The sequence below is a fragment of the Manis javanica genome, chromosome 10 (assembly GCF_040802235.1).
Source record: "Manis javanica isolate MJ-LG chromosome 10, MJ_LKY, whole genome shotgun sequence".
NCBI classification, from domain to species: domain Eukaryota; kingdom Metazoa; phylum Chordata; class Mammalia; order Pholidota; family Manidae; genus Manis; species Manis javanica.
The window spans coordinates 32,599,726-32,624,406 of NC_133165.1; the positions used below are offsets into that span (position 1 = coordinate 32,599,726).

Below are 24,681 nucleotides of genomic sequence, written 5' to 3' on the forward strand. Positions count from 1 at the left end.
ATGGGTTTGGGGCCAATGATAGAGCCAACTGGAGACAAATTCGAAAATCACCTCTACTTTGTCATAGTTCCTTGAGCTTATATATCCCTCGCGGTGAGAGGTGACTGTGGTCAGGGGCAGGCTGCAGAAATTCCTGAATCTCAATTCTCTGGACAAAATACATATCAAATATAATACCATCGTGCTGCAAGCCCAGCTTGCCAGCTCTATCTTTGTCCTGATCGGCAGCCTTCCTCGATGCCCTGCTGTGCTAACCATCCCCATTCAGCCCAAACTCTTATATACCTGGTCCCATCACTCTCAGAAGACCGTGCAAACCTCCCATTCCGTGGAGAAAAAAACAGAGGCTCCCTGATGGAAAACCCCACAGCCATTACATCCCTCCATGTCTCCGGTCACTTCCTTCCAGACCATCTTCAAGAAATGAGTGACCCTGCACTGTCCGAGGCTACTCTCCCTCCCAACTTCGCATCCTTGGGTCTCTCCTAGCAGGCTTCTTCAAGGATCTGATCCCCAGGCTGTAGTCCCTCTAATTCAGACCACTCTTGTTTCCTCCTCATGAACTTACTTAGGTTTCTCTCTTTAATAAGAGACCTCTAATAAGCTGAATTTCTAAGTTAACATGGCAGCAAAGGAGACATTCCTAATTTGTCTCCTATCAAATATAATTCCCAGAAAGATGCACGAAGCAATTTCAAATGGGCATTAGTGTCACAAACCATAGATAAGAACAGGCAGAATCGTCACTTCTGTGCAGTTGGAAGGAGTGGATTGAGATGCTTCCAGGAGACTCTTCTGAGGGTCTCAGCTGACCAGAGAAACATGTTGCAATCCACCAAATGTGAGAAACCATATTTTGAGCCACTAGGAATCCCAGTTTGAACCTCCACCTGCTCCTCAGGCCCAACTCTACCTCCATCATAGACTGTGAAGACTCAGAAGTCTATCAGGTGCTGAAAATTCTTTTCTATAAAACTGAGTTAAAATTTTAGAAGAAAGCTATTGGCTCTAGAAAATTGCAAATTTGGTTTCATGATTAAATATTGAAGAGAGAGATGTGTCCCCTCTCATTCCCAAGACTCCTTGAAAATGAGAGTAAATGGATCTTTGAGCATATAAACCCCCTACACACAGAGTAGAAGACAGATCATCACAACTGGGATCCGCTTTGAAGGCAATAGGAAGGATTCTGAGGAAAATCAGAATCACATTGGGTAATTCTTCCATAGTTCAGAGGAAGAAGACAAATAATTGGAAATAATAAAAGGTAAATAGATCAAGGAACAAAATCTCTTTCCTAATTTGAAAATCAAGACAAGAAAACAAAATCCCTGGCTTACTTGGTGAGTGAGAAAACACTTAGTGCCTGGAAAAAAAAGACTTTCTCAATAAATGTTTTGGTTTTTTGGCACGTTATTGAGCTCCACAGAGGACCAAAGGGAAGGTCAGGTTCCAAAGGTGGTCCTGGGTTTCTCAGCCTTGGCCCTGTTGACATCTGAGGCCTGATCCTCTGGTTTGGAGACGGGAGTCATGCTGTCCTGTGCCTTGTAAAATGTTCGGCAGAATTCCTGGCCTCTATCCGCTAGATGCCAATAGCACACGTCCCACCCCCCACCCACAATTGTCTCCAGACACTGCTGATGTCTCCCGAGGTCAAAGGTACCTCTGGTTTGGGTAGCACTGATCCCTCACCTCTCCTCTCTTAGTTTCCATTCCCAGCTCTGTAGAGCAAGACGTCTGTACCAGAGCATCTCAAGAGGTTCTTATTTGGTGGGATAACCATCAGCCCGTTTACAGGCTGGTTGTGCACTCTCCTTCAACCAGCCCCACCTGTTAGGAGAAGGCAGCCCCTCCCCATCTCATAAGTCTATGGGGTCCCTGCATGCAGGAGAGGCAGCCCCAGATTTTGAGGGTTTCTGCCGTGGGACTGCTGCAGAGTTTCCAGACTAAATGTTAATTTGGTAAATACTCAAGCCTTGCTCTCAGTCTCATCTCATTACAAAGTGCAGGCCAAGGCCCCTCTAATCCATTTCCAGCACATTCCCAGCAGACCTGGGATTTAATATGGAGCAGACCTGGTATATTCCAAACGTTCCATATTTGACTTGTTTCCAGAGGCCCTATTTCTTGTTCTTTGTCTCTCTCATGTCCACCCCAGACCCACAGCCAGTCATCCACATGTCCTCTGAGAGGCTCCAGGAAATAAACTTTGGTGTCCAGAGCTCACCACACAGCTTTGGAGGTTTGGAAGGGAAAGAGCAGAAAAAGCAGGACAAGAGGACTTGCCTGAGAACCCTTTGCTCCACGGCTGTTACCACCAAAACAGTGCTCATTCCGCATGCATTGTGGGGCCTCGTGGAAGGTTCAGACAAGATCCTGCCCCATCCCTCAGAGTCAGCCGACCACAGGGAGCTTCCTACCCAACCAGGACAAACACAGTCTCTGGCCTTCCTCCTCTCCCACTTTCCTGGGACCCTGCAGACTTCCCCTTCTGTCCCAGCCTGCCCCAGGCCACCAGCTCAGTCCCTGAGACCCACATTCTCTCACAAACAAGTCTGTCTCTTTGTCTTCAGGGGTCAGAGCCCCCAGGCTGAACTTCAGGATGGAGGGAACTGAGGGCTCAGCATTGTTGGCAGAGCTTGGTTCAAAGGACGCTGCTGTTTCCAGGAGTGCACAGAGTTTGCAAGTAAGTCTACACAGAGGGAGTTGGCAGCAGCTGAGCCATGTCAAGATTTCAGTCAGTGAAGTTCAAGGGCTGGGAGAGGGAGGAAAGCCCAGAGTGTGAGGAGATTTTCAAACAGGTAAGTCGATTTTTTTTTTAATTCTACCATAATTTTGGTAAGTTTTCTGAGCATCCCTTTTCTTTTGGAGAAAATGTTCAGGATCCCATTGGTGGCAAACTCCATCTCCTACAGTCAAGTATGAGGGAGGGATGTCCAGTGAGGCCTGCAGGACCTGGTTCATTGCTGCCCTCCCCCCAGCCACCCTACCAGCCAGAAAACGGTCTGGATTCTTCAATTCAAGTGTGGTCCCTGGAGCAGCAGCACCGGGATCGCTCGGAATACAGAATCTCAGGCCATATGGCAGCCTTAGCAAATCAAACCTGAATGTTAATAATGTCCCCAGACCACTAGCCTGTGCATTAGCGTTGGAAGAACCTGTCTAGAGTCCTGGGCAGCCCCCACCCTCGCAGTCCCCAGGCCCTGTGCCAGCCCAGCTGCTCTCTGCCCCAGCACTCACCTGGCCTCTTTGAGCAGAAGCACCAAGGACAGGAAAGAGGCCGAGAGAGAGTCCTCCGCCTGGAGCCCACAGGGTCCCTCGCTCCCCAGGGCCTGCCTCCCCCCACCACCCACATCTTCCCCCTCCCCTTTTCATTCCTGGCAGCCTTAGGCAGGGTGAAAGGATTGCAGCTTGGTGGATGGACTGCAGGAAAGGCAGCCCTGCTGGTAAAGAATGGGCTCCAGAGAACAGCCCTCCGCTGATGGAAGGTGTACATCTTCTAAGTGCACTGAGGCAGGGATTTCAGAAAGGGAAAAATAGCTTTGTCCAGTGGGGTGGGGGGGGTGCTCACAGGCAACAACAGGGATAGTTTCCATAACTTTAACACTATTAAGTCTCCCGCTTTCCTGGCCAAGGACCCAAAGCACAGATTTACCCACAAAAGAGAGAGAGAGAGAGAAAGAGAGAGAGAGAGAGAGAGAGAGAGAGAGTGTGGGGTGTGTGTGTGTGTGTGTGTGTGTGTGTGTGTGTGTGTGTGTGTGTGAGTACGTGCTTCATTTCCTCAGTAGGGTGTATCCCCTAACTCACTGTGTGCCCCTCAGCAACTCAGGGAGCCCAGCTCCTCTCCACCAGGCCCAACAAGAACATGACACTCGCTGCATACGCATTCCTGAAGCATGGCTGGGAGCCAGGGTGCCAGGTCTCCTCCAAAATGGGGAAGGGGCAAGGCGGGGGCGAGAGAGTGACTCTGCAGTGGGGAGTTGGAGGGAGCCTCAGTTCCAGATATACCCCTGTGGATATGTGAGGCATCCTTCCTCGATTTTCTAGCATTTAATAATGTCACAGAGAAGTGTAAGTCCAGCTTGGTAGTCTCATCTTTTAACTGATTTAATTTTCTTGACACTTTGCCAAATGGATCCTTTTTCACCTTTGAAACCTGTTCCCTCCTCAAGGAGATGCTATTAAGCAAGTCAGAAAATAACTTCCTGCTGACTTCTCCTGGGCATGGGTACGTGGGTCCATAGGATATATTAATGGGCCAACATAAATACTTTGGGCCAACAAACCAGGTGTGCAGGCCAATTCCAGTACAGCCACATCTACCTCCATCTCCCAGAAATCTAATCTCCTGCCTTTTTGATTTTTCAGGCAGGAGCCCCTAGCTGTATGTGCATATGTGAGCCCGCTCACCAGACTTGAGCTGGGGGAGAGAGCTCCCTCAACCCTGTCCCTTGAGAAGAACTAACTGCACACCTCTTCCCAAAGACATCCTCTCTCCAAAACTAATCCTCTATCCCTCTAATTTCCAACAACCCTGCCATTGCATACAGTTTTGATGTGGGTGCCAAGTTTAAGAGCGACATAACATTATGTATTTATTTGGGGATTTTTTTCCTTTGAAATATTTCATCTCAGATGAGCAAATCACTTCAGACTGTCATGTGTTGTCTTTTCTAAAACGTTGCATCTGGAAATCAAATTTTCCAAGTTAATGGACTGTGACACTAATATATATTCATATATATATGCTTGTATTTATATGACAGATATCCTAAGTGCTATTTAGCTATTAACTCACTTACCCCTCATAACAACATCATGAGGTAAGTATTATTATTATCCTCTTTCATAGAGGAGAGAGATGAAGAATAGAGAAGTTAAGTAACTTATTCAAGGTCAACCAGCTAGTGAGTGGAGCTGTTGGGATTTGAACAAGCAATCTGGCTATAAATAGTAAACCCTTAAACACTATTATATTCTGCCTCTGCTAGCCTCCCTGTTATTCAAACTACCAATCTTTAAAGAGCTTTTGATTGTAAATCCATTGTATTTCCATAGCCTCTAGAAAATAAAAATCCTCTGCTTATCTGTTCCACATCGGAATGACTAACTCCACTGTCCACCAGGGATCCCAAACCTGGGTGCCGTCACTGGCAGTTCTCCTGCACCGACCACATCTTATCAATTTACCCATTGTACAGAAACTGTCCCTTGAATTAAGAAGGTGTTTCAGTTCAAGACCAAATTACTGAAACATCATCCTAGTGTCCCTGCTCCTAGACTTTGTCCCCCTCTGATCCATACTGTGCATTGCCGACAGAAGATTTAACTCAGTTCTTATTTAGATTTACCAACACATTTACCAGTTTCTTTGCTCAGAGTTGCTTCTTGAATCCCACGCCTTCCTTGTAGTTAAATTTTTTTTAAACCATCTTAACCATTTTAAATGTACAGTTCAGTAGTGTTAAGTATATTCACATTGTTGTGCAACAGCTCTCTAGACTCTTTCATCTTACAAAACTGACACTTTGTACTCATTTTCTCCCTCCCCTGGGCCCCTGCCAACACCATTCTACTTTCTGTTTCTTTGAAGTTGACTCCTCTAGATGATTCATATCACTGGACTCATACAGCATTTGCCTTTTTGTGACCAGCTTAGGTCACTTAGCACAGTATCTCCAAGGTTGATCTAAGTTGTAGTATCTATCAGAATTTCATTCCTTTTTAAGATCAAATAACATCCCATTGTACATATGTATGTCCATACATACATTTTTATCACTCCACTTAAAGTATTTTTTTATTTTCTATCATTATTTCTTCTGGATTCCATGAAACGTTTAGAAGTATGTTTTAAATTTCAAAATGTATGGGAGTTTCCTACTTCTCTTGTTAGTTGCACCACAGTCTGAAAGAACATAATCTCGGTAGTCACAGCCCTTTAATTTTACTGAGGCTGATTCTATGGGCTAACATGCTCAGTTTTCTTAAATACTCCATCTATGCTTGAAAATAATGTTTTTCTTTGTTGAGTACCTTATAAGTCACTAGATTATTCTTACATTTTGTTTTACATCCATACTATGAATGCATTAACCATGTGCTACATGTGGTTATTGAGCTTCTGAAATGTGACTGGTACAGCTGAAAAACTGAACCTGTTAAGATTATCTAATTTAAAAAAATAAGTTTTACTTACATTTTAAAAAGGAAAGTCTGTAAAGTATCTTTCTGTTAAACACAATCTTATGGTTTTAGTAGGACGTTTTCCTTTAACCATGGACTGCATGATACTTATGTTTATTGTAGTGCAAGTATCAGGTGTGTGCAGTTTCTAGTAAATCACGTAAACATATTACCAGTTGGGGCAGTGACAATGGATTGATTCAGTTCAATGGATTTCTTTCTACATACTGATGTAACATTAAATGTGTTTATTCAATATTTTATGCAAACAGCACAAGTTACAACAATCCCTATGTAAATCATAATGGTAATTGAAATGCTTTTTATTTTCATTATAATATAATTAAACTATTTTACTAGCTAAAAAATAAGTAAGGATAAATGTTAAAATTTGAAATGAAGACATACTACTGATACAGAATCAAGTGGGATAAAAAATCTAGTATTGTGACCAGGACAATAAAGAGAAAAAAAACTGGAAAAAAGCGGGTCTCAAATTTCACAATGAGTGACAACTGCGATTTGCTGAGGCAGAGCAAAATTTTAAAACCATTTGTTGTCATAAAGAAATTGAAATAATAAAGTTTACTGTAGTAAGACATTATTAGCACATAGGTAGTGAATTTGATAAGAAATTTCCTCTCAATAGTCAACAAAGTATTAAAAAAATTAGTCACATAAATTACATGCCCAGCAAAAAGTTTTTAAGCCATTTTTATCTTCTGAACTCGTAACTGTGGCCAGCTATGAAATAGCTTAGATTCTTGCACACAAAAAAAGGAAACCATTTTTAAGATGGAAGATGAATTATATTAATATATTAAGATGGAAGATGGAAAATAAATTATTTCAATTATGGAAATTTTTTTAGAAAATTATGAGGTAAAGTTTTAAAAAAAGGACATTTCACAGAACAATGAAAGATAAGATCATTAAGCTACCAAACAATCACCCATAGATTTCCAGACCTTCTGTCAAAGATCAATTGATAAAAAATCTGAAAAATTATGAGAACTTCTTTTTAGCCTTAGATGAATCATGTGATATGAAACACTGCCCAATTAATATTTTAGATACATTTTGTCTCAATATACTTCCAAATTGATGAATAAATGTTGTCAATTCATGTCCCAAAAAAATCAAACTTGTGGTATACATATTTTGTAATCTTTTACAATTATCAAAGAATTTCAGCTACAAATGAAAAACAATTTCTATCCCAATGGACAGTTCCCAGATGCTTTTGTTTTGCTGTATTCTACTATATGATACATACTGAAAATATTTGTGCTCAGTTTTCTGAAGCAGATTCTAATAAAATTGTCATAAATACAGTTGATAAAACCAAGTGTTTTCTGCAGTTCCTTTCACCAATATCTTAAAGTTTTCAGTGTAAAGCTTTCACTTCCTTGGTTAATTTATTTTTCTTGTCTAATTGTTCTGAGTAGGACTTCCAGTACTATGTTGAATAGGAGTGGTGAGAGTGGGCATCCTTGTCATGTTCCTGATCTTAGAGGGAAAGCTTTTACCACTGAATATATCAGTCATGGGTTTGCCATATATGGCTTATATTATATTGAGATATTTTCCTTCCACACCTAATTTGTTGAGAGTTTTTATCATGAAAGGATGTTGAATTTTGTCAAATGCTTTTTCTGCATCTATTGAAATGATCATATATTTGTTTTTCATTCTACTATTGTGGTGTATCACATTTATTGATTGTGTGTATTGAACCATCCTTGCATCCCAGGGATAAATTCCACTTGATCATGGTGTAGGATCCTTTTAATTTGCTGTTGAATTTTGTTTGCTAGTATTTTGTTGAGCATTTTTACATCTATATTCATCAGGGATATTGGCCTGTAGCTTTCTTTTCTTGTAATACCCTTACCTCGCATCAGGGTAATGCTGGCCTTGTAAAATGAGTTTGGAATTGTTTCCTCCTTTTCTATTTTTGAAAGAGTTTGAGAAGGAGTGCCCTTAATTCTTCTCTAAATGTTTGGTAGAATTCACCCATGAAGGCATCTGGACCTGGTTTTCTTTTGGGGGAGGTTTTTGATTATTGATTCAATCTCCTTAACTATTATTGGTCTGTTCAGATTTTTTTATTCATGATTCAGACTTGTAGGTTGTATATTTCTAGAAGATTATACATTTCTTCTAAGTTGTCCAATTTTTTTTATAATTGCTCATAATAGGTTCTTTGATCCTTTGTATTTCTGTGGTATCAGTTGTAATGTTTCCTCTTTTATTTATAATTTTATTTATTTGAGTCCTTTCCCGTTTTTCTTGGTAAGCCTAGCTAAAGCTGTGTTAATTTTGTTTATCTTTTCAAAAAAACAGCTCTTAGTTTCATTGATCTTTCCTATTGCATTTCTGATCTCTATTTCATGTATTTTTGCTCTGGAAGAAGCAGGAGGAGAAATAAAGGTGGCTCTAGGGTCAGATTCAATTACTTCTCAAGGAGGATCCACTGAGTCAGGTCCTTTAGCACATTTTTGCTCATGGCATGTAGTCATCTACTTGGAAACTGAGAGCTGTGACCCCACCATTCAGGGCTCTGCAGATGGTCCAGCCAGAGTGACCAACATCCTTATCTAAATGTCTAAAGTGGGGGTGGAAAGTGGGGAGATACACAGGGCCCAGGGAATAGGGACATTTTTCAAAGTTGCATGAATTTCTCCCTATTCCTCAATGGCTCCATTTATAAGTGTCCACAGTGCCCGGGTCAGTGTGGGTATCAGGGGAGGAGGTTAAGTTTGGTGCTGGGAGGGGGTTGGGGGAGTCTGCCTAGTTATTTCTAAGCTTCTGACAGGACCATAAAGCACCAAGACAAATTTCTCTTTCACAATAAGTATCTGAGGATTGGTGCCAGGAAATCAGCCCCTAAGGGTAAAGAGAGTTCTCATTACCCTTCTTTATTCCACCAGACAATGCCCTCTTTGTCTCTCCTCTTCCCACCAGATGAGACCAGCCTCCTCCCACAGCCATATGTGGGTGACATGTGCCAAGATCTGGAGCAGCAGGGTGCAGGGATCCCCAAGGGTAGGGAGTGGAAAGAAGCACCTCTGTACCCCACAGTGTTGGGAGGAGAAATTTTTCTTCTCTCCCTCCTTCTCTTTTCCACAGCTGGACTGGCTGAAGGCAGAGTGATAGGCAACCAGGAGCAAGGGTTCAGGAGGGGTCCCCAGAAGGAAAGTGTCAGTAAAGGAAGGAGACATCTCCCCAGATAATAGAATACAACAGCATTGGGCCTGGGACCCTGTGTGGCCTGGAGAGAATGGAGCCACACTAGTCCTGGGCCCACCATCACCTGAGGAACAAAAACATACACTAATAATTTCTTAAGCCTGTGCAGGTTTAACTGAGATGGGACTGGTGGTTACCATGAGGTAGTTGGGGGTGAGGGGGAGGAGGTTGAGGGTGATAAAGGGGCACAAAAATTCTCACTGATAATGTAGTTTGGTCATGGGGATAGTAGTACAGCATGGAGAATATAGCAAATGATTCTGTAACATCTCCCTATGTTGACAGACAGCAGCTGTACTAAAGGGGGGTGGGATTTAATAATGTGGGTAACTGTTGAACCACTGTGTGGTATACTTGAAACTAATATGATTGTGTATCAGTGATACTTCAGTTAAAAAATGAAGACTGTGCAGGTTTGAAATCTGTAACATTTACAAATAGTCAACAAATCCTTTTCTCACCAGGACGGCAAGGTTTCAATTTAGCAACAAGTTTAACTCAACTGGCAGGATTGAGGCAGCATCCTGGATTTATTCCACACTGATCCCACTCTGGTTCATTAGGTGAACTTCTAGAAAATTCTCCTTCCTGCATTTTCTACCATATAAAGGCAAGTCCTCGCCCACATGAGCATGTAGTGCCAGCAGGCTGGCAGGAAGAAAAGCCAGGAGACCAAAGCTGCGGGCAGCTGTTAATCCCAATGATCAGGTCTTTCTTCTTTCCAAATTTCCCAGGCTTAGTGTTGTCATCCCCCAATCTTCAGCCACTGCTTGCCCCGACAATCAGGCCTTTCTCTACGACTGTAAGAGCAGCAAACCCCTGGGACCCTTGAGCCACGTGGTAGGGATGGAGGATGGGAGGACAGCCAAGGTCAGAAGGCCAGGAAGGACATCTTTGGGAAACATCGTAGACAATTCCAAGGACAGAGAAGGCCAGAGGACTGAGGACTGTGCACGGAGAGTAAGGATATGGTGTTTCACAAGCTCAAGGGGCTGTCCCAGGTAAGCCTGAAAAGGAGAGTTAGCAGGAAGGAAACATCAAAGTCCCACAAGATTAACAAAAGGCACGAATAGACATACACAGACATTTCTGCAGCCCCTGTCCCACAACACATCTCCTTTCCTCCTTCCCTTCACTGCCAGACCTGACACTCAAGGAAATGACTTGAGAGTCAGCTCTTATCTAGGCATATATGACATCTCAGCCCCACACCCCACCTGTCTGAGGCTGATGCCACTTTAGAAGGGGTCAGACTCACTCCTGCCCAGGGATGTTGTGGGCCAACCTCAGGGTCAGTCAGACCTGGGTTCACGTGGTGGCTCCCAGTCACCAGTGGGACTGTCTGCCCAGTACCCCCATTGCCAAGGACATTGCTCGGCATGGAGTACAGCCCACAGTTCATAGTTCATGCTGGGTGCTCCCTAAATGCTTTCCCCTCCATAGACTGTTACAGCTACATGGAACCCCTAAGGATCATTCTGCCTTCTTTGCTTCGCTGACTCCTGACTCCGTGTCCACGGCAGGAGCATCTGAGCCCAGGCCATGTGCACCTGTTCTACTGTAAGGGAGGCTGGGAAAAGGGGAACCTCGTTGTTTCTGCCCAGTAATGGAAAGGCCTGGACTCCCCAAGCAGAGAAAGGGAGGGAGGCAGAGATGTAAATTGTCTCCTCAGAGGCTTCCCAGGTGAAATCTGAAACAGGCCCACAAGCAGAGGACAGGGAGAAACCAAGGAAAGAGGCAGGCCACTTTCGGGTGGTAGGGGCAGTTTAATACACAAGGAACTTACATAAGAAGCTTCCTTGTGTGGCCACAAGACAAGTAGATCTCTGTACCTGCCGCCAAATCTCAAAATTTATTTAGAGGCCTTCACTAGGTTCAGCTACATATATACAGTCCAGATGGTCTCAACACCCTATTGCTCTCAAGGCTGCGTCCTTGGGGCAGCTTCTGGGAGCAGGAGAGGCGAATGGGACAGAGGACAAAGGACAGAGGAGGGGGTGGGGAGCCTCTGATTGCTGAGTCCAGCTCACAGGTCAACAGACAGTCATGTCTTCTCGATGGCCTTACCTAACAGTGTGGGGCAGTGAGGGTCACACCCTACTCAGGCCCAAGCTCTGGGCACGTTCAGAGCCTTTCCAGAGGGGAGGGAGGAAGTGAGGTCTGACTTCACCCAAATCCCCCTACACCCCGGGATGGAGATGTCATAATAGACTGGAAGGGTGACACACACCCAGGCTTCTGCCCCTCCATACCTCCTCTTGGCCCCCATCCACTGGTATTCTTTTACCCAGGTAGACACAGAGGCCCAGTCCACAGAACAGCTGTCTGCAGACTTGCTGAGCACCCACTCGGCCGAGCATGGCTCGTGCATCTTTTTCTCAAGCCGTTGGGGAGGAGCCCATCCTGGCACTCTCATTGGCCTGTGGCTTCACCTACCCCAAGCTGGGCTCAAAGCCCAGCCATTCCCATGACTACACCTGGCTGTACCTCCAAGCAGTCTTCTTTGAGCCCCAGGATCCAGGCAAGTCCAGAACCTTCCAGTTGGGCACAGTGGGCACAATGTTGCCTGTCCTGCTATCTCTACTGCTGCTCCTGCTTCCTGCAGCCCCCCAGGAGACCCACGCTGGTGAGTTGGGAAGCAAGGGTGGCTCTGGAGAAGAATAGAGTGGGATTAATAAACAGGACAGACAGCTGGAGAAGGATGCCTGATGCAGCTGAGATTCCCAAGGGTAGAGTGGGAATGGGTGTCCAACTAACTCAGCTGGCACACTTCCAGAAGCATTCAAGGAGCCCCTGGACTCATGCTAAAAGAGACCTTAAAGAATCAGAATCTAAAACCCTTAGATGAACAAGGGTTCATCTGGTCTTAGACCAGAGAGGCAAAGTGGCCTGTCCAGAGTCATACAGGCAGGACAGAACAGGAGCCACCAGGAAGAACTTGTCCCTCCCCTCCTTCCAGTGGTTGGATGTACATGTCTGACTCTCGGGGAAAGACAGAGCAAAAGAAAGGAGCATATGTGAATGCACCCGTGCAAGAACAATGTCAGTACTTGAATGAGGAACCTGCCATATGACCTCCAATATTACTGACACCCATGTGAGTTATATCATGAACTAATTATGGAATTAATTATGGAAATGTCCCCCTGCTCACAGTCCCTGCCTCATACCAAAATGCCAAAATGCAAGCCCTGGGAATTCTTGAGATCCAGATCCTGGCTTTATGCTGTGCCAAATCATTCTAGGTCATTTCCTGAATTTTCTAGTAAATTCTCCTTCCCTCACTTTCTAACTGTATGTATGTGTCAGGTTACCCTGAGCTATGCCCCACTAACAAAGTTTTTAGTGGCTTAACCCAACAAATGTTTTATTTCCTGCTCATGTAAAATTGAATAAAGATCAGGTAACTTTGCTTCCCTCCATGGGGTGACTCAGGAACCCAAGCTACTTGCATCTTAAGAGTCTTCTGTTTCATCCTGTGGCCTCCAATCATCACCTAATAGAAGAGAGACGGAGGGGGCAAACCAGCTCACAGGGCCTCGGACCAGAAGACAGATATCACTTCCATTCCCGTTCCCTTTTGACAGAACTTGATCACATGTCCCAATATACCTACAAGGAAGCTGAGAAATATTATCTTCTTATATGCCAAGAAGAGCAAAGAGAGTAGGGAAGACACAGAATGGACTCTGAACTATCATCCACAGATGTGAAGTGCAGTGAGCAAGCCTCCAGTGTGTGAGGCTGACGGCAGGGTGCAGAGGGCTGGGGAGGACCAGGTGCCCCATCCTGGCCCTCTGCTCCTCCACTTTGGGACATGCTTGCATGGACCCCACACCTCAACATATTCTCCTCTTTTGCAGGGCCTTACTCCCTGAGCTTCCTGTACACAGGGCTGTCCAAGCCCAGCAAGGGCTTCCCCAGCTTTCAGGCCACTGCCTTCCTCAATGACCAGGCCTTCTTCCATTATGATAGTGAAGGCAGGAAGGCTGAGCCCCTGGGCCCCTGGACCCAAGTGGAGGGCATGGAGGACTGGGAGAAGGAGAGTGAACTTCAGAAGGCCAGGGAGGACATCTTCATGGTGACCCTGAGAGACATCATGGACTATTACAAGGACAAAGAAGGTCAGTGGACTACAGATCCCTGGGGAGGGAGGGTCTTAGCTCAAGAGACAGCCCCTCAACTGCAGTCCCGTGAGCAGAAAGGGTCAGCAGGATAGAAATAATCCCTGTCCCAGAGGAGGAATGGAAGGTGCATGTGCACACACACAGTGTCTCTGCATCCCCCATCACACATCTGCTTCCCTCCTTCCCCTCACTGCCCCCTCACTCCCAGGTCTCCACTCACAGGAAGTGATGTCAGAGTCAGCACTTACCCGGGCACACGTGACCTCTCAGCTCCACATCCCTACTGGTCTCAGGCTGATCGCATGTTAGCAGATATCAGACTCATCCCTACCAGGGATGTTGGAGGGAGAGTGGGCCAGCCTCAGGCACAGTCAGACCTGGGTTCACTGTCTCTGCCAGTCATTAGCTGTTTGACAGTGAGTTTGTTCTTAATTATCTGATCTGAATCTACAAAAACTGGGACAATGAGACCTGCCTCCAAGAGATTCTGTAAAACTTACCTATTAATTCCAGGAAGGCTAGAACAGTCTGCCTTGCTCTTCCCTGTAGCCCCACCACTGAGGACACCCAATAATTCTTGCTCAAATGAGTTACGCTGAATGATGGAAAAACAGTACTTAGCATAAACCATGGCCTGTGCAAGGAGATCAGGAAGGACTGAGTTCAAAACTGCAGACCATTACAGTTGCATGAAATCATGAAGACCCTTCCAGCAATAAGAAGCAGACTTGGGAGGGGTCACCTGGGCTTGGGGTGTGAATAGCCAGTGCAACATAGAGCACAGAGACTAGTTCCTGTGTCTCCTGAGCCCAGCACTCTCTCTCCTGAACCACGCTGTCTGCGCCCCCATCCCCAAGTCAGCCCACTGCAGGCCTGGGGAGCTGTTGGTGTTAAGTTCTTATAGGGCAGGTGTCAAAAGATGGGTTTCTCAGTACAAAAATGTCCAGAAGTACATGGATTCTGAATGTATCCAAAAAGAGACAAGAATGAGGCAGAAATCTGCAGAATATGGAATGGGAAGCTGTAGGGAAAATGGCCTGGGCTGTGTGTCAGAAATCAGAGAGGGTTAGGCACGGGTGCCCCAGAAGGACACCAGAAGACCCCTCCCAAGTCTGCTTCTTATTGCTGGAAGGGTCTTCACGATGTCATGCAACTTTGATTGGCAGGAACAGAAATGTTGAAGTGACGGATTATAAATAAGGAGGGTAAATGAACAAAAGCTTTGCTAGAAAATAACAGAAGCTAAGGTTTATTGAGCACTTACTCTGTACCAGCACAGTGTTGACATTGCCATCTCAGGGATGAGAAAAGTGAAGCACAGAGTTAATGGATCAAGGTCATGCACCAGACCACACAGGGATGGAGAGAAGTCTGGGATTTGAGGCCAGAAAGCTTGAGATCAGAGCCTGGGCCAAGAGCACTAATCCGCCCCGAGGAAACATCTAGTTTTATTGCCAAAATGAAGGGGTGTGTCTCCCTTCCCGAAGGAGGCCAACCTCCAATCTCCAAGCGATGTTGCTAATCGGGAAGGGAGGAGGGGCTTTAGAGATTTGTACTGAATATAACCGACACCCCGCGAGAGGGAAGAAATGACTGAATTGTGTTTACTCCCATGGTGACTTCAACTCCACCTAGAACCAAGGCAACAGGAGAGATTTCATAACCTATAGAACACTACAATAATTTCTATTTGACTTGGAAATGCACTTCAGTGTGGCTGTGTCAGGTGCCTGAGAACTCCCAGTATTTTCAAACAAAATTCATTAAAAGAGATGACACAGAGGGGCTGGAAAATCTCCCCACAGTCGGGAACTCTCTGAAATTCTCTGGCTGGTAAGAATGTCATTCATCTCAGACCGGCTCAAAACACCAAACCAAACCACATTTCCCTGTCTCTGTTTGCTGTATGTCTGGCTCATAACCCATCTGCCAAGATAAAAGGATTGCATGCTTAGCTTTCAAAAACCTTTCTTCTGCCCATCGAGCTGCGAGAGTTATTAGGATGGCATTGATGCCAGGCTGACTGGCTTTTGGTGGGGCCGGGGGTGGATGCAGGGTCTCACACCTTTCAGGGAATATTTGGTTGTGAGCTCTGGAATAACAAAAGCAGCAGAGCATTCTGGAGGTATGCCTACGATGGACGGGACTTCATCGAGTTCAACAAAGAAATCCCAGCCTGGGTCCCCCAGGACCCAGCAGCTCTAAACACCAAGAAGAAGTGGGAGGCTGAAGAAGTCTATGTGCAGCGGGCCAAAGCCTACCTGGAAGAGGAATGCCCAGGGATGCTGCAGAGGTACCTGCTCTACAGCAGGGTCCACCTGGACCGGCAAGGTACCTGGTGCCTCTCTGTGTAATGAGAGTGAGGGTCTTGTGGGACAGGGCAGGGAGGGGTGCGATGGGGAGCGGCAGGGCCTAGACTGGGGGAGGAGGGGGCCACAAAGCCCACTCAGAGGTTTGGGGGAAAACAGAAAAATGTCTGGGGGCATTCACCATTTCTTGCCTTCAGTCATCAATACACGGTGGAGGGGCAGGAGGCAAGAGAGTGGCCACAGACATTCCATGATCCCGTGGGGAAGGCTCATGGACCCCTCAGCCTTAGCTGACCATCTTCAGGTTCCCTGGGGAGGCAGATAGAGAGCCAGGACCCGGAGCTCTGCTCATCACCGACATCCAGGGAGTGGGGAGAGGAGAGCTGTGAGCAGGGAGACCTACCTCAGGCCCTTAAAAGCCACACTCTATCCCTCCACAGAGCCTCCCTCTGTGACACTCACCAGCCACATGGTCCCTGGAAAACACAGGACACTCAAGTGCCTGGCCTATGACTTCTACCCCCGAGGAATCAGTCTGCGCTGGACTCAGGGAGGCGATGCGCAGGACACTGAGGCGGGGGGAGACGTCCTTCCCAGTGGAAATGGCACCTACCAGTCCTGGGTGGTGGTAGGAGTGCCCCCTCAGGACAGAGGCCCCCGCTCCTGCCATGTGCAGCACAGCAGCCTGGCCCAGTCCCTTGCTGTGCAGTGGGACAGGAGGCAGGAAGCAGGGCCTGGAGGTGATGTGGGGACTTGGGCGCAGTAGCCATCCTTCCTGTGGGCCACAAGAGCAATGAACCCTACAACTCACTGCCAATGTCATCATTGAGGCCCGGGTGGCAGGCAAGAGACATGTGGTGGGTTCGGAGATGAAAGACTTTTGAATGCCTGGCACCGCGCTGACTCACTGCCAAGCCGCCTTGCAGAGTCCAGTTTTCTTATCTGTAAAATCAAATCAACAATAATCGCCTTGCCTGATACACAGTATAGAAAAGTATTTTTAAAGTGTGAAATGCTGTCTAAATGTGAGATGTTTTGCATTCATCCTGCCGCCGCCTCCCGCAAGCATTTGACTCCTCTGAAATTCTTGGTATCTCCCCAAAGCAATGTTCACCTGGGGTATCTAGCATGGTATGGGTCACCTGGCCCCTTGGGTATCATTCAGGAGCCCACTGCTGATGTCCCCTCTGGCCATGAGGTTGCAGGAGCTCTTCAGTACAAACCCCAGCCTCTTCTGCACCTCATTTTCCCAGTGGTCCCTCGCTCCTGTGAGACACAGCCCTCCGGTCCAGCCACTCAACCTTTCCCATGTTGACCTTGAGGCCACACACCATAGTTCATGTCTCCAGGACCCACCCCCCTGGAAGCAGGAATCAGTCCTGATGTTCCTGGACTCCCCCCACATTCATTTCAGTATGCTCTTCTAACTGAGTCACCTACCACCATACACAGGTTTAAACTCTGAAAGACGGAGCAGAGCTCTCGCAGCTGCCTTTTGTATTCAGCTCTCCTGCCCGGAACTGCTTTTGCTTCCCACATAACAGGACCTTCCAAAGACAACCGTCCAGGCTGAGCTCCTTGAGGAAATCATTCCCAGGCTTCAGAATTCTGAGTGACTCTCTTATCTTTCTTGAAATACTATATTTGAAAATTCAAAGCTGAGAAATAGCTTCTTTAGTTTATGTGAAATCCACATTCCTCTCCTCTGGAGCAGAAAAAAAAATAAAGTCCTGTCTAAACAGTAGGTGGGCTGCAGGGAAGAAAATCCAAAAGGGAAACATATAGCAATCGATACTTCAGAACATCATGACCCTTTGAACAAACAAAGAAAATCACGTGACAGGAGAAAGACTTCAGATCAATGAGGAAACCCAAAGTGCCCCCGAACAGGCCAGGGGCTAAGGCAGATTGGAAGGTAAGGCCCCACCCCACCTAGGACTGGAGAGACAGGTGGAGTGGGCCAGGGGAGGAAACCTCAGAGGACCTGTGCTGGCCCAGTGGGCTGAGTGGGAGAGGGGCACAGAGACCCTCAGACACCCAGGGAAACTTCCTGGAGAGATTCAGACACCAGAGGAGGTGTGAGGGCCTGAGACAGCTTGCCAAGAAGAAATAAAAAGACTGTTCCTGACCAGTCAGGTGTGAACTAGCTGGGAGGGGTGAGTCCCCAGGGCCTAACAGGGAAGTGACCCCAGAGCAGGACTGGGCTGTGGGCATCGACGGGGCATCCAAGGAGGATAAAGGGGCCCAGAGACCAACTGTGGAACCACAGTGATTCTTCTGCAGGCGGGACCAACTTCAAGGGCACTCTGAGGCAGTCCCATCCCAGGAGGGCTTTGTTGCCACAAAATTACCTGCTGTTTAACAATTCCTCAGTTACTCAGTACTACAACCCATCTCCTGGAGGATTCCTCTGGGAACAGGTCAGCTAGACTGCAGGGATGGAGTGCTGTGAATTAGGCAGGGGATGCCCACCAGGTGCAGGACTCACACACATTCTCTGTCCAAGCCCTCTTCAATTTTGGCAAGAACTCACTGTTCTAGACAAAGAAACCTTATTGTTCATCAGACATATTTAGTGTTTTCTCTGTATTTTCTTTGCCCCTTTATTGGTGGATTCATTCAACAATTATCTATTGAGTGTCTGTTGTCTGCTTGTACTCCAGTAAGCACAGGAGACCCAGTAGAACAAGGTCGCACACAGGCCATCTGCCTCAGCTGCCCTGGGCGGCTCTCGCTCTCCCTGATGTCTTCTGTTTGAATGCCCAGAAGCTCCGTCCTGGACTGCAGCAGAGACAATGTTGCGTGCCCCCCAAACCAGTTCATTGTCCTCCTGGACGCACAGCATGGTTGCAGCCCCAGCCACCCCACCCCCACCCCCACCTCTAGGGTCCTGTGTCTCTGTCCACCCTATGGATGTAGGTGGAAGTGAGACAGGCTGCTTCTAGGCCTGGTGTCTCTAAACCCTCCAATAATCTTTCACACTCTCTCTTCCTTCCTCTTCTATAAAGTCTATCAGGGCTTAGAAGGTGGCAGAACCACTGGGCAGAAAGTTCTGGGGTCCCTGACTGGGTGGAGCCCCTCCCCTTCAGGTTACCGCACTCACTGGACAATGAAGAAAGTGACAAACCCTATATTTTGTCAAGCCTTTGGGATGTGGAGGGGATTTTTGTACTTGGTCAACCTTTCCTAACACATGGCCCTCCGTTATTTCCCATGTGCCTGCTGTCTCCTAGGCTTTTCACTAATTCCCGTGGATTGAAAAACCATCCATCTGCTGAAAGCTCCCACATTTAGATCTTCAGCCCACCCTTCTCTTCTAAGCCAGGAACTGGAAGATCACCCCAAGCTCTCCTTTCCCTACCCACCCCTCCCAGCCCATCACCCAGTCCTCCCTGACTGCCCACACCTCCGCCTCCAGGCCGTCCTCCAGACTCCAGGTCCATGAGATTGAGAGAGACTGAGATATTCTGAACCCTGACCCTGTTACAAGAAAAAACAACTCCCAGCTTCTCCCCTGCGGGAGTTTTCAAACTGACCCACACAGGGCACTGTTTCCAAAGCTCCCAGTCACTGCAGGGGCCCCACGCAGCTCCCCCCAGAACCAGCCTCCAATCCAATCCAAGCTGTTCCTTTTTGCACCTTTCCTCTCTCTTAGCTCAAAACTCTGTCTTCTGTCCCTCTGTTCAGAGCTGCAAGCTAAGCTCCCGTTACACCCCACTTTTCAACATTCTCTCCCTACCTAGCCTCACCCTGCCTGCACAGCTTTCACCCACCTTGTCAACAGCCAGCCTACTGAGCCCTGCAGACGCATGGCCCATGGTACTCCCGCGGGGTCAAAAACCAAAATGCAGCTGACTCCTCACTTGGGCGGGGGTCTCTGCGCAGAAGTGTCAGGTAATCCATCCACAGTCTTCCAGGGAATCTGGGGAAGCCAGTGTGGCTGGGTTAATACCCCCAACAGCAGGAAGTGGAAATGTTTTCTACCTGGGAGGTTAATAGCTGCTACTGATCATTCTTAACCAAAGAGCTGAGAGAGGAAAGAACCCCAGGTGGCCTCTGCTCAAATTTAGTAATACCCATTCAATCGATACTCTGGCTTAAATAAATATTCCCCATGTTGAAGATTTTTCTTGCTTCCCATTTTTGGTGGTGTGGATAAAGTGAAGGTTTCTATGGCCAGGATTCTCACCTGGCCCTGGGCCTCTTGCTCACTACACACGTGTGGGCAATACGTTGTTATTGTCTATGTATAAAGAACTCTGCCCAATGCTCTGGGCTGCTGCACAGCTGCAGGGCTGCTTGGCTACAGGAGAGCAGAGGCTGGAGTGGTGGCAGTGCTGAGGACAGAGACTGAGACAGCTGCGGGGGAATAGAGGCCCAGAGGCGGAGACCGGCTTGCTGCGTGCAGACTCGCTCTGAATGGACGGGATTCTAGTGATTGACGTGGGAATAAAATTGCGTATAAACCCTTTCACCCCAAAACGTTCCATTGAACTGTTTCAAGGTTCAGGAAAGACATATCCACTCCTTACAGGCTCAGTTGCAGTGGCATGATATTGCCACGAGATGGCACTCTGTATCCTGCTAATGCTTTGGAGTTTTTGTTTGTTTTTGTTTCCGCTTTGTTTGTTTGTTTGTTTGTTTGTCTGTTTGTTTGTTTGTTTGTTTTGCCTGCAGCAGTCAGAACCTGCAGGGCTAGCAAGGAACCCTGGTTCAGGTGGAGAGAAGAAGATGTTTCTCTTCAACTACATTTGTTGATCCCTTTTCTAATTCATAGGTCATCTCACTCCGTTTCAACACCTGTCCCCAGCATTTCCACCTGGGGCAAGACACCTCAGAATCACTAGTCCAATTCCAGCATGGTCATCCCCACTCCACCCCAACCCCCCCAGAAAACAAAACAACACTGCCTCCTTCTGCTTCATTCCCCCTCTTCTTTCCCCTTCCCCCTCCTCCTCCTTCAAGGTTTCTCTCCTTGTTAAAGGCATCTTTATCATCCCAACCACCCAAACTAAGACCTTTAGTTCCTGCCTTCTCCCTTTCATCCCAAGCTGCCTACATGTCACCAAAGCCAAGTGATGCTTCCACTCTGATCCTTTTCTCCACCCAGACTACTCCTTTGTCAACCAGGTAGAGGCCAGTCCTCCCAAGCCTCCCTCACAGGTCTGACAACACAGGTAAGATTACACTTTCCCTCTTTAAAGGTTGAGATGAGATAGAAGTAAGTCCGCTGTCCATCCAAGGGTGATTAGATAAACAAATGGTGTCTATCCATTCAGTGGAATGTTATTCAACCTTAAAAAGGAAGGAAATTCTAACACCGGCTGCAACACAGATGAACCTTGAAGACATTACCTTAAATGACAGCAAAGCTCAGATTAATCCAGAACTGACTTTTGGACCCAGATACTTTTATCAGTAGACCAGGCTTTTGAGAGAAAGTCCTAACACATGTTAAATGGTGAGACAGAGGAGTCAACTTCTAACATAACACTGATTTAAAGTAAACCTTTGAATCAGCTGTTTCCTCACTCCACATTTATTAGTTTCAGAAGGGTCCTGATTTGAGTGGATATTAGGACACTGAATAAGATATCGAACTGACAAAAAAAGATTTCCCAAATTAATTATTTGTCAACCAGGTAATTTGTCTCTGAGTTTTCCTCTAGTGTGTGTGTGTTTTGTTTTTTGTTTTTTTCTTAGAACAAATGTTTTTTTTCCCTCAGTTTTATAAAGGTGTAACTGACATATAAAATTGTGCAAGTTTAAGGTGTGCAGGGGGATGATTTGATACAATTATATATTGCAAAATGATTACCACAGAAGGATTAGTTAACCTCACCTCACATAATTGCCATTTATTTTTTGTGGTGAGAATACTTAGGATCTACTCTCCTATTGGCCCTCAAGTATATAATCCAGAATTATTAACTATAGTCACCATGCTGTACCTTAAATCTCTGGAATTTATTCATTTTATAACTGGCTGTCTTTGACCAACATTTCCCCATATCCCCCATCCTCCATCCCTTGGCAACCACCACTCAGGTCTCTTTCTATGAGTTCAGCTTATGGGACTCCACATGTAAGTGATACCGCAAATACTTGTCTTCACCTTTCTCACATTTTACTTACCATAATGACCTCAAGGGCCATCCATGTTGTCAAAAATGACAGGACGTCCCTTCTCATGGCTTAATACTATTAATATTCGATATATAAGTATTGAATTACATAGAATATATAATATTACATAGAAGTCTGTATCTATATATTTCACATCTTTATCCATTCATCCATAGGTGGGCACTTAGGTCGATCCCATGTTTTGGCCGTTGTGAATGACGCTGCAGTGAACATGGGGTGCAGATACCTCTTCAAGATCCTCATTTCATTTACTCTGGATAAATACCCAGAGGTGTGATCCCTGGATCATATGGTATTTCTGGTTTTAATTTTTTGAGAAACCACCATACCGTTTTCCATAGTGCTGCACTAATTCGCATCCCTTCCAGCAGTGCACCAGCATTCCCTTTTCTCCACATCTTCTCTAGCATTTATTTCTTGTCTTTTTGATAATAGCCATTTATAACAAATGTAAGGTGGTTTCTCAGTGTGGTTTGATTTGCATTTCCCCAGTGATTGGTGACATTCAACATCTGTTGATGTACCTGTTGGCCATTTGTATGTCTTTTTGGAAATATGTCCATTTTGGGTCCTTTGTCCATTTTAAAATCAGATTTTAGGTTTTTTGCTATTGAGTTCCTAGCATGTTATATAGTAACTCCTTATCAGATAGATGGTTTACAAATATATTCTCCCATTCCATGGTTGCCTTTTCATTTTTTGTGTTTTTTTTGTTTTTCCTGAGTAGAAGCTTTTTAATTTAATGCAGTCCCACTTCTTTATCTTCACTGTTGTTGTTTGTGCTTTTGCTATCATCTTCAAAACATCGTTGCCAAGACTGGTGTCAAGGAGCTTTTTCCCGATGTTTTCTTTGTGAGTTTTACAATGTCAGCATTGAGTATGACATTCACTGTGGGCTAATATATGGCCTTCATTATACTGAGTCACAATCCTTCTACTCCAAATTTTTTGAGAATTTTTATCATGAAAGGATGTTGAATTTTGTTAAATGCTTTTTTGGCATCTGTTGAAATATGATTTTTCTGTTTCATTCTGTTTGGTGGTGTATCACACTTACTGATTTGTGTGTATTGAACTAACCTTGAATCACAAGAGTAATCCCCATTGATCGTGGTGTATGATCCTTTTAATGTGATTTTGAATTCAGTTTGCTAATATTTGTTGAGAGGTTTGACATCTATATTCATCAACTGCAGGTTATTGGCCCTGTAGTTTTCTTTTCTTGCAGTGTCCTTATCTGGCTTTGGAATCAGGGTAATTCTAGTCTCATAAAACGAGTTTGACAGTGTTCCCTCCTATTCAATTTCTTAGAAGAGTTTGAGAAGGATTGGCACTAATTATTCTTTAGATGTTTGGTAGAATTCACCAGGGAAACCATTGGGTCCTGTGATGCTCTTTGTTGGGAGGTTTTTGATTACAGATTCAATCTCTTTACTCATTATTGGTCTTATTATTAGATTTTCTGTCTTCATGATTCAGACTCGATAGGCTGAGCTTCCCATTTTGCTTTGGTGCTTTCCAATTACAGACAGTTTTACTGGGGGAAGGAAGGTAATTAATTTTGGAAAATAAAGCCCTTTATAGGACCTTCAGATATTCCTGCTGGGCTCTCCAAAGCAGAGCTCAGGACACCTGAGGAAAGCACTGCTGGAGAGGGCTGGTGAGCAGAAAGGGGGTTGCGAATGGGAGGGTCATCTTGTATTGCCTGGAGTCAGCCTTGCTCTGGGGTGGTTTCTGAGCTTGCAAACCCACAGACCAGGCCCTCCTGTAAACATTCCTTAGAAGCGCCACTGCTGCCTCCTCTTCACACATCCTCTTGCTAATTTACATGTCCCATGCTGCCTTTTTGCAGTCCCCAAAGCTATGTGACATGCAGGATATTGAGAATGATATGCAGAATGAAAAGTATCCAGTCACTTTTCTTCTGACAGTGGCAGGACTTTTGTAATGTGCTCTCTAGTACTAGTTTTCCATAAATATTAAGTAATTCTCTCAAAGCTATAGTATCAAGCTTTTTTGAGAGGTTTCCAGAATCTTCCTGGTACCTGGTATAGAGTTTCAGTTTTTTGTCCCAATATCTTGTAAAACCTGAGATTGGGATGGTGGTAATGCCATACCCATCCGTGAAATATCAGTTAACATCATTATCTATAGGCTTTCATTTGCATTCTGCTGCCAATCCTGTTCACTATTTCAGAAATCCCACTCCACTTTTGTAGCACAGGTCTAATGTTCTTTACATGGGATTGGGTCTTCTCTGAGCTCTGTTTAGTGTGTGTGGTAAAATACACATAACATAAAATTTACCATCTTAACCATTTTTAAATGGACAATCCAAGTGGCACTAACTATATTTGCGTTGTTGTGCAATCTCCACGACCATCTCCATCATCCATCTCCAGAATTTTCTTCATCTTGTAAAACTAAAACTCTGTACCCGTTAAAAAGCATCTCCCTAGTTTCCCCCTCCCAGTGCCTGGTAATCACCATTTATTTTCTGTCTCTGAATTTGACTACTCTAGCTCACTCTTATGAATGGAATCAGACAGTATTTGTCCTTCAGTGACTGGCTTATTTCATTTAGGATAATGTCCTTGAGGTTCATCCACGTTGTGGCATGTGTCAGAATTTCCTTCCTTTTTAAGGCTGAGTAATATTCC

At 45.6% G+C, this 24,681-nt stretch overlaps 1 protein-coding gene across 1 annotated transcript; it reads left to right on the top strand.

Annotated features, from left to right (window-relative positions):
- Window positions 1-11,781: 11,781 nt before the first annotated feature.
- Window positions 11,782-16,898, top strand: AZGP1 (alpha-2-glycoprotein 1, zinc-binding). Its single transcript, XM_017651982.3, has 4 exons — window positions 11,782-12,064; window positions 13,302-13,562; window positions 15,621-15,896; window positions 16,315-16,898. Exons 1-4 carry the CDS (start codon window positions 11,797-11,799, stop codon window positions 16,638-16,640), a joined length of 1,131 nt encoding a protein of 376 aa, XP_017507471.3. The 5' UTR covers window positions 11,782-11,796; the 3' UTR covers window positions 16,641-16,898.
- Window positions 16,899-24,681: the final 7,783 nt, after the last annotated feature.

Bases quoted from the DNA above. Each gene is read 5' to 3' on its own strand.
- AZGP1 (XM_017651982.3), top strand. From the start codon at position 11,797: ATGGCTCGTGCATCTTTTTCTCAAGCCGTTGGGGAGGAGCCCATCCTG. The intron at 12,065-13,301 runs GTGAGTTGGGAA...CCTCTTTTGCAG, and splicing joins CCCCCAGGAGACCCACGCTG to GGCCTTACTCCCTGAGCTTC. The intron at 15,897-16,314 runs GTACCTGGTGCC...ATCCCTCCACAG, and splicing joins GGTCCACCTGGACCGGCAAG to AGCCTCCCTCTGTGACACTC.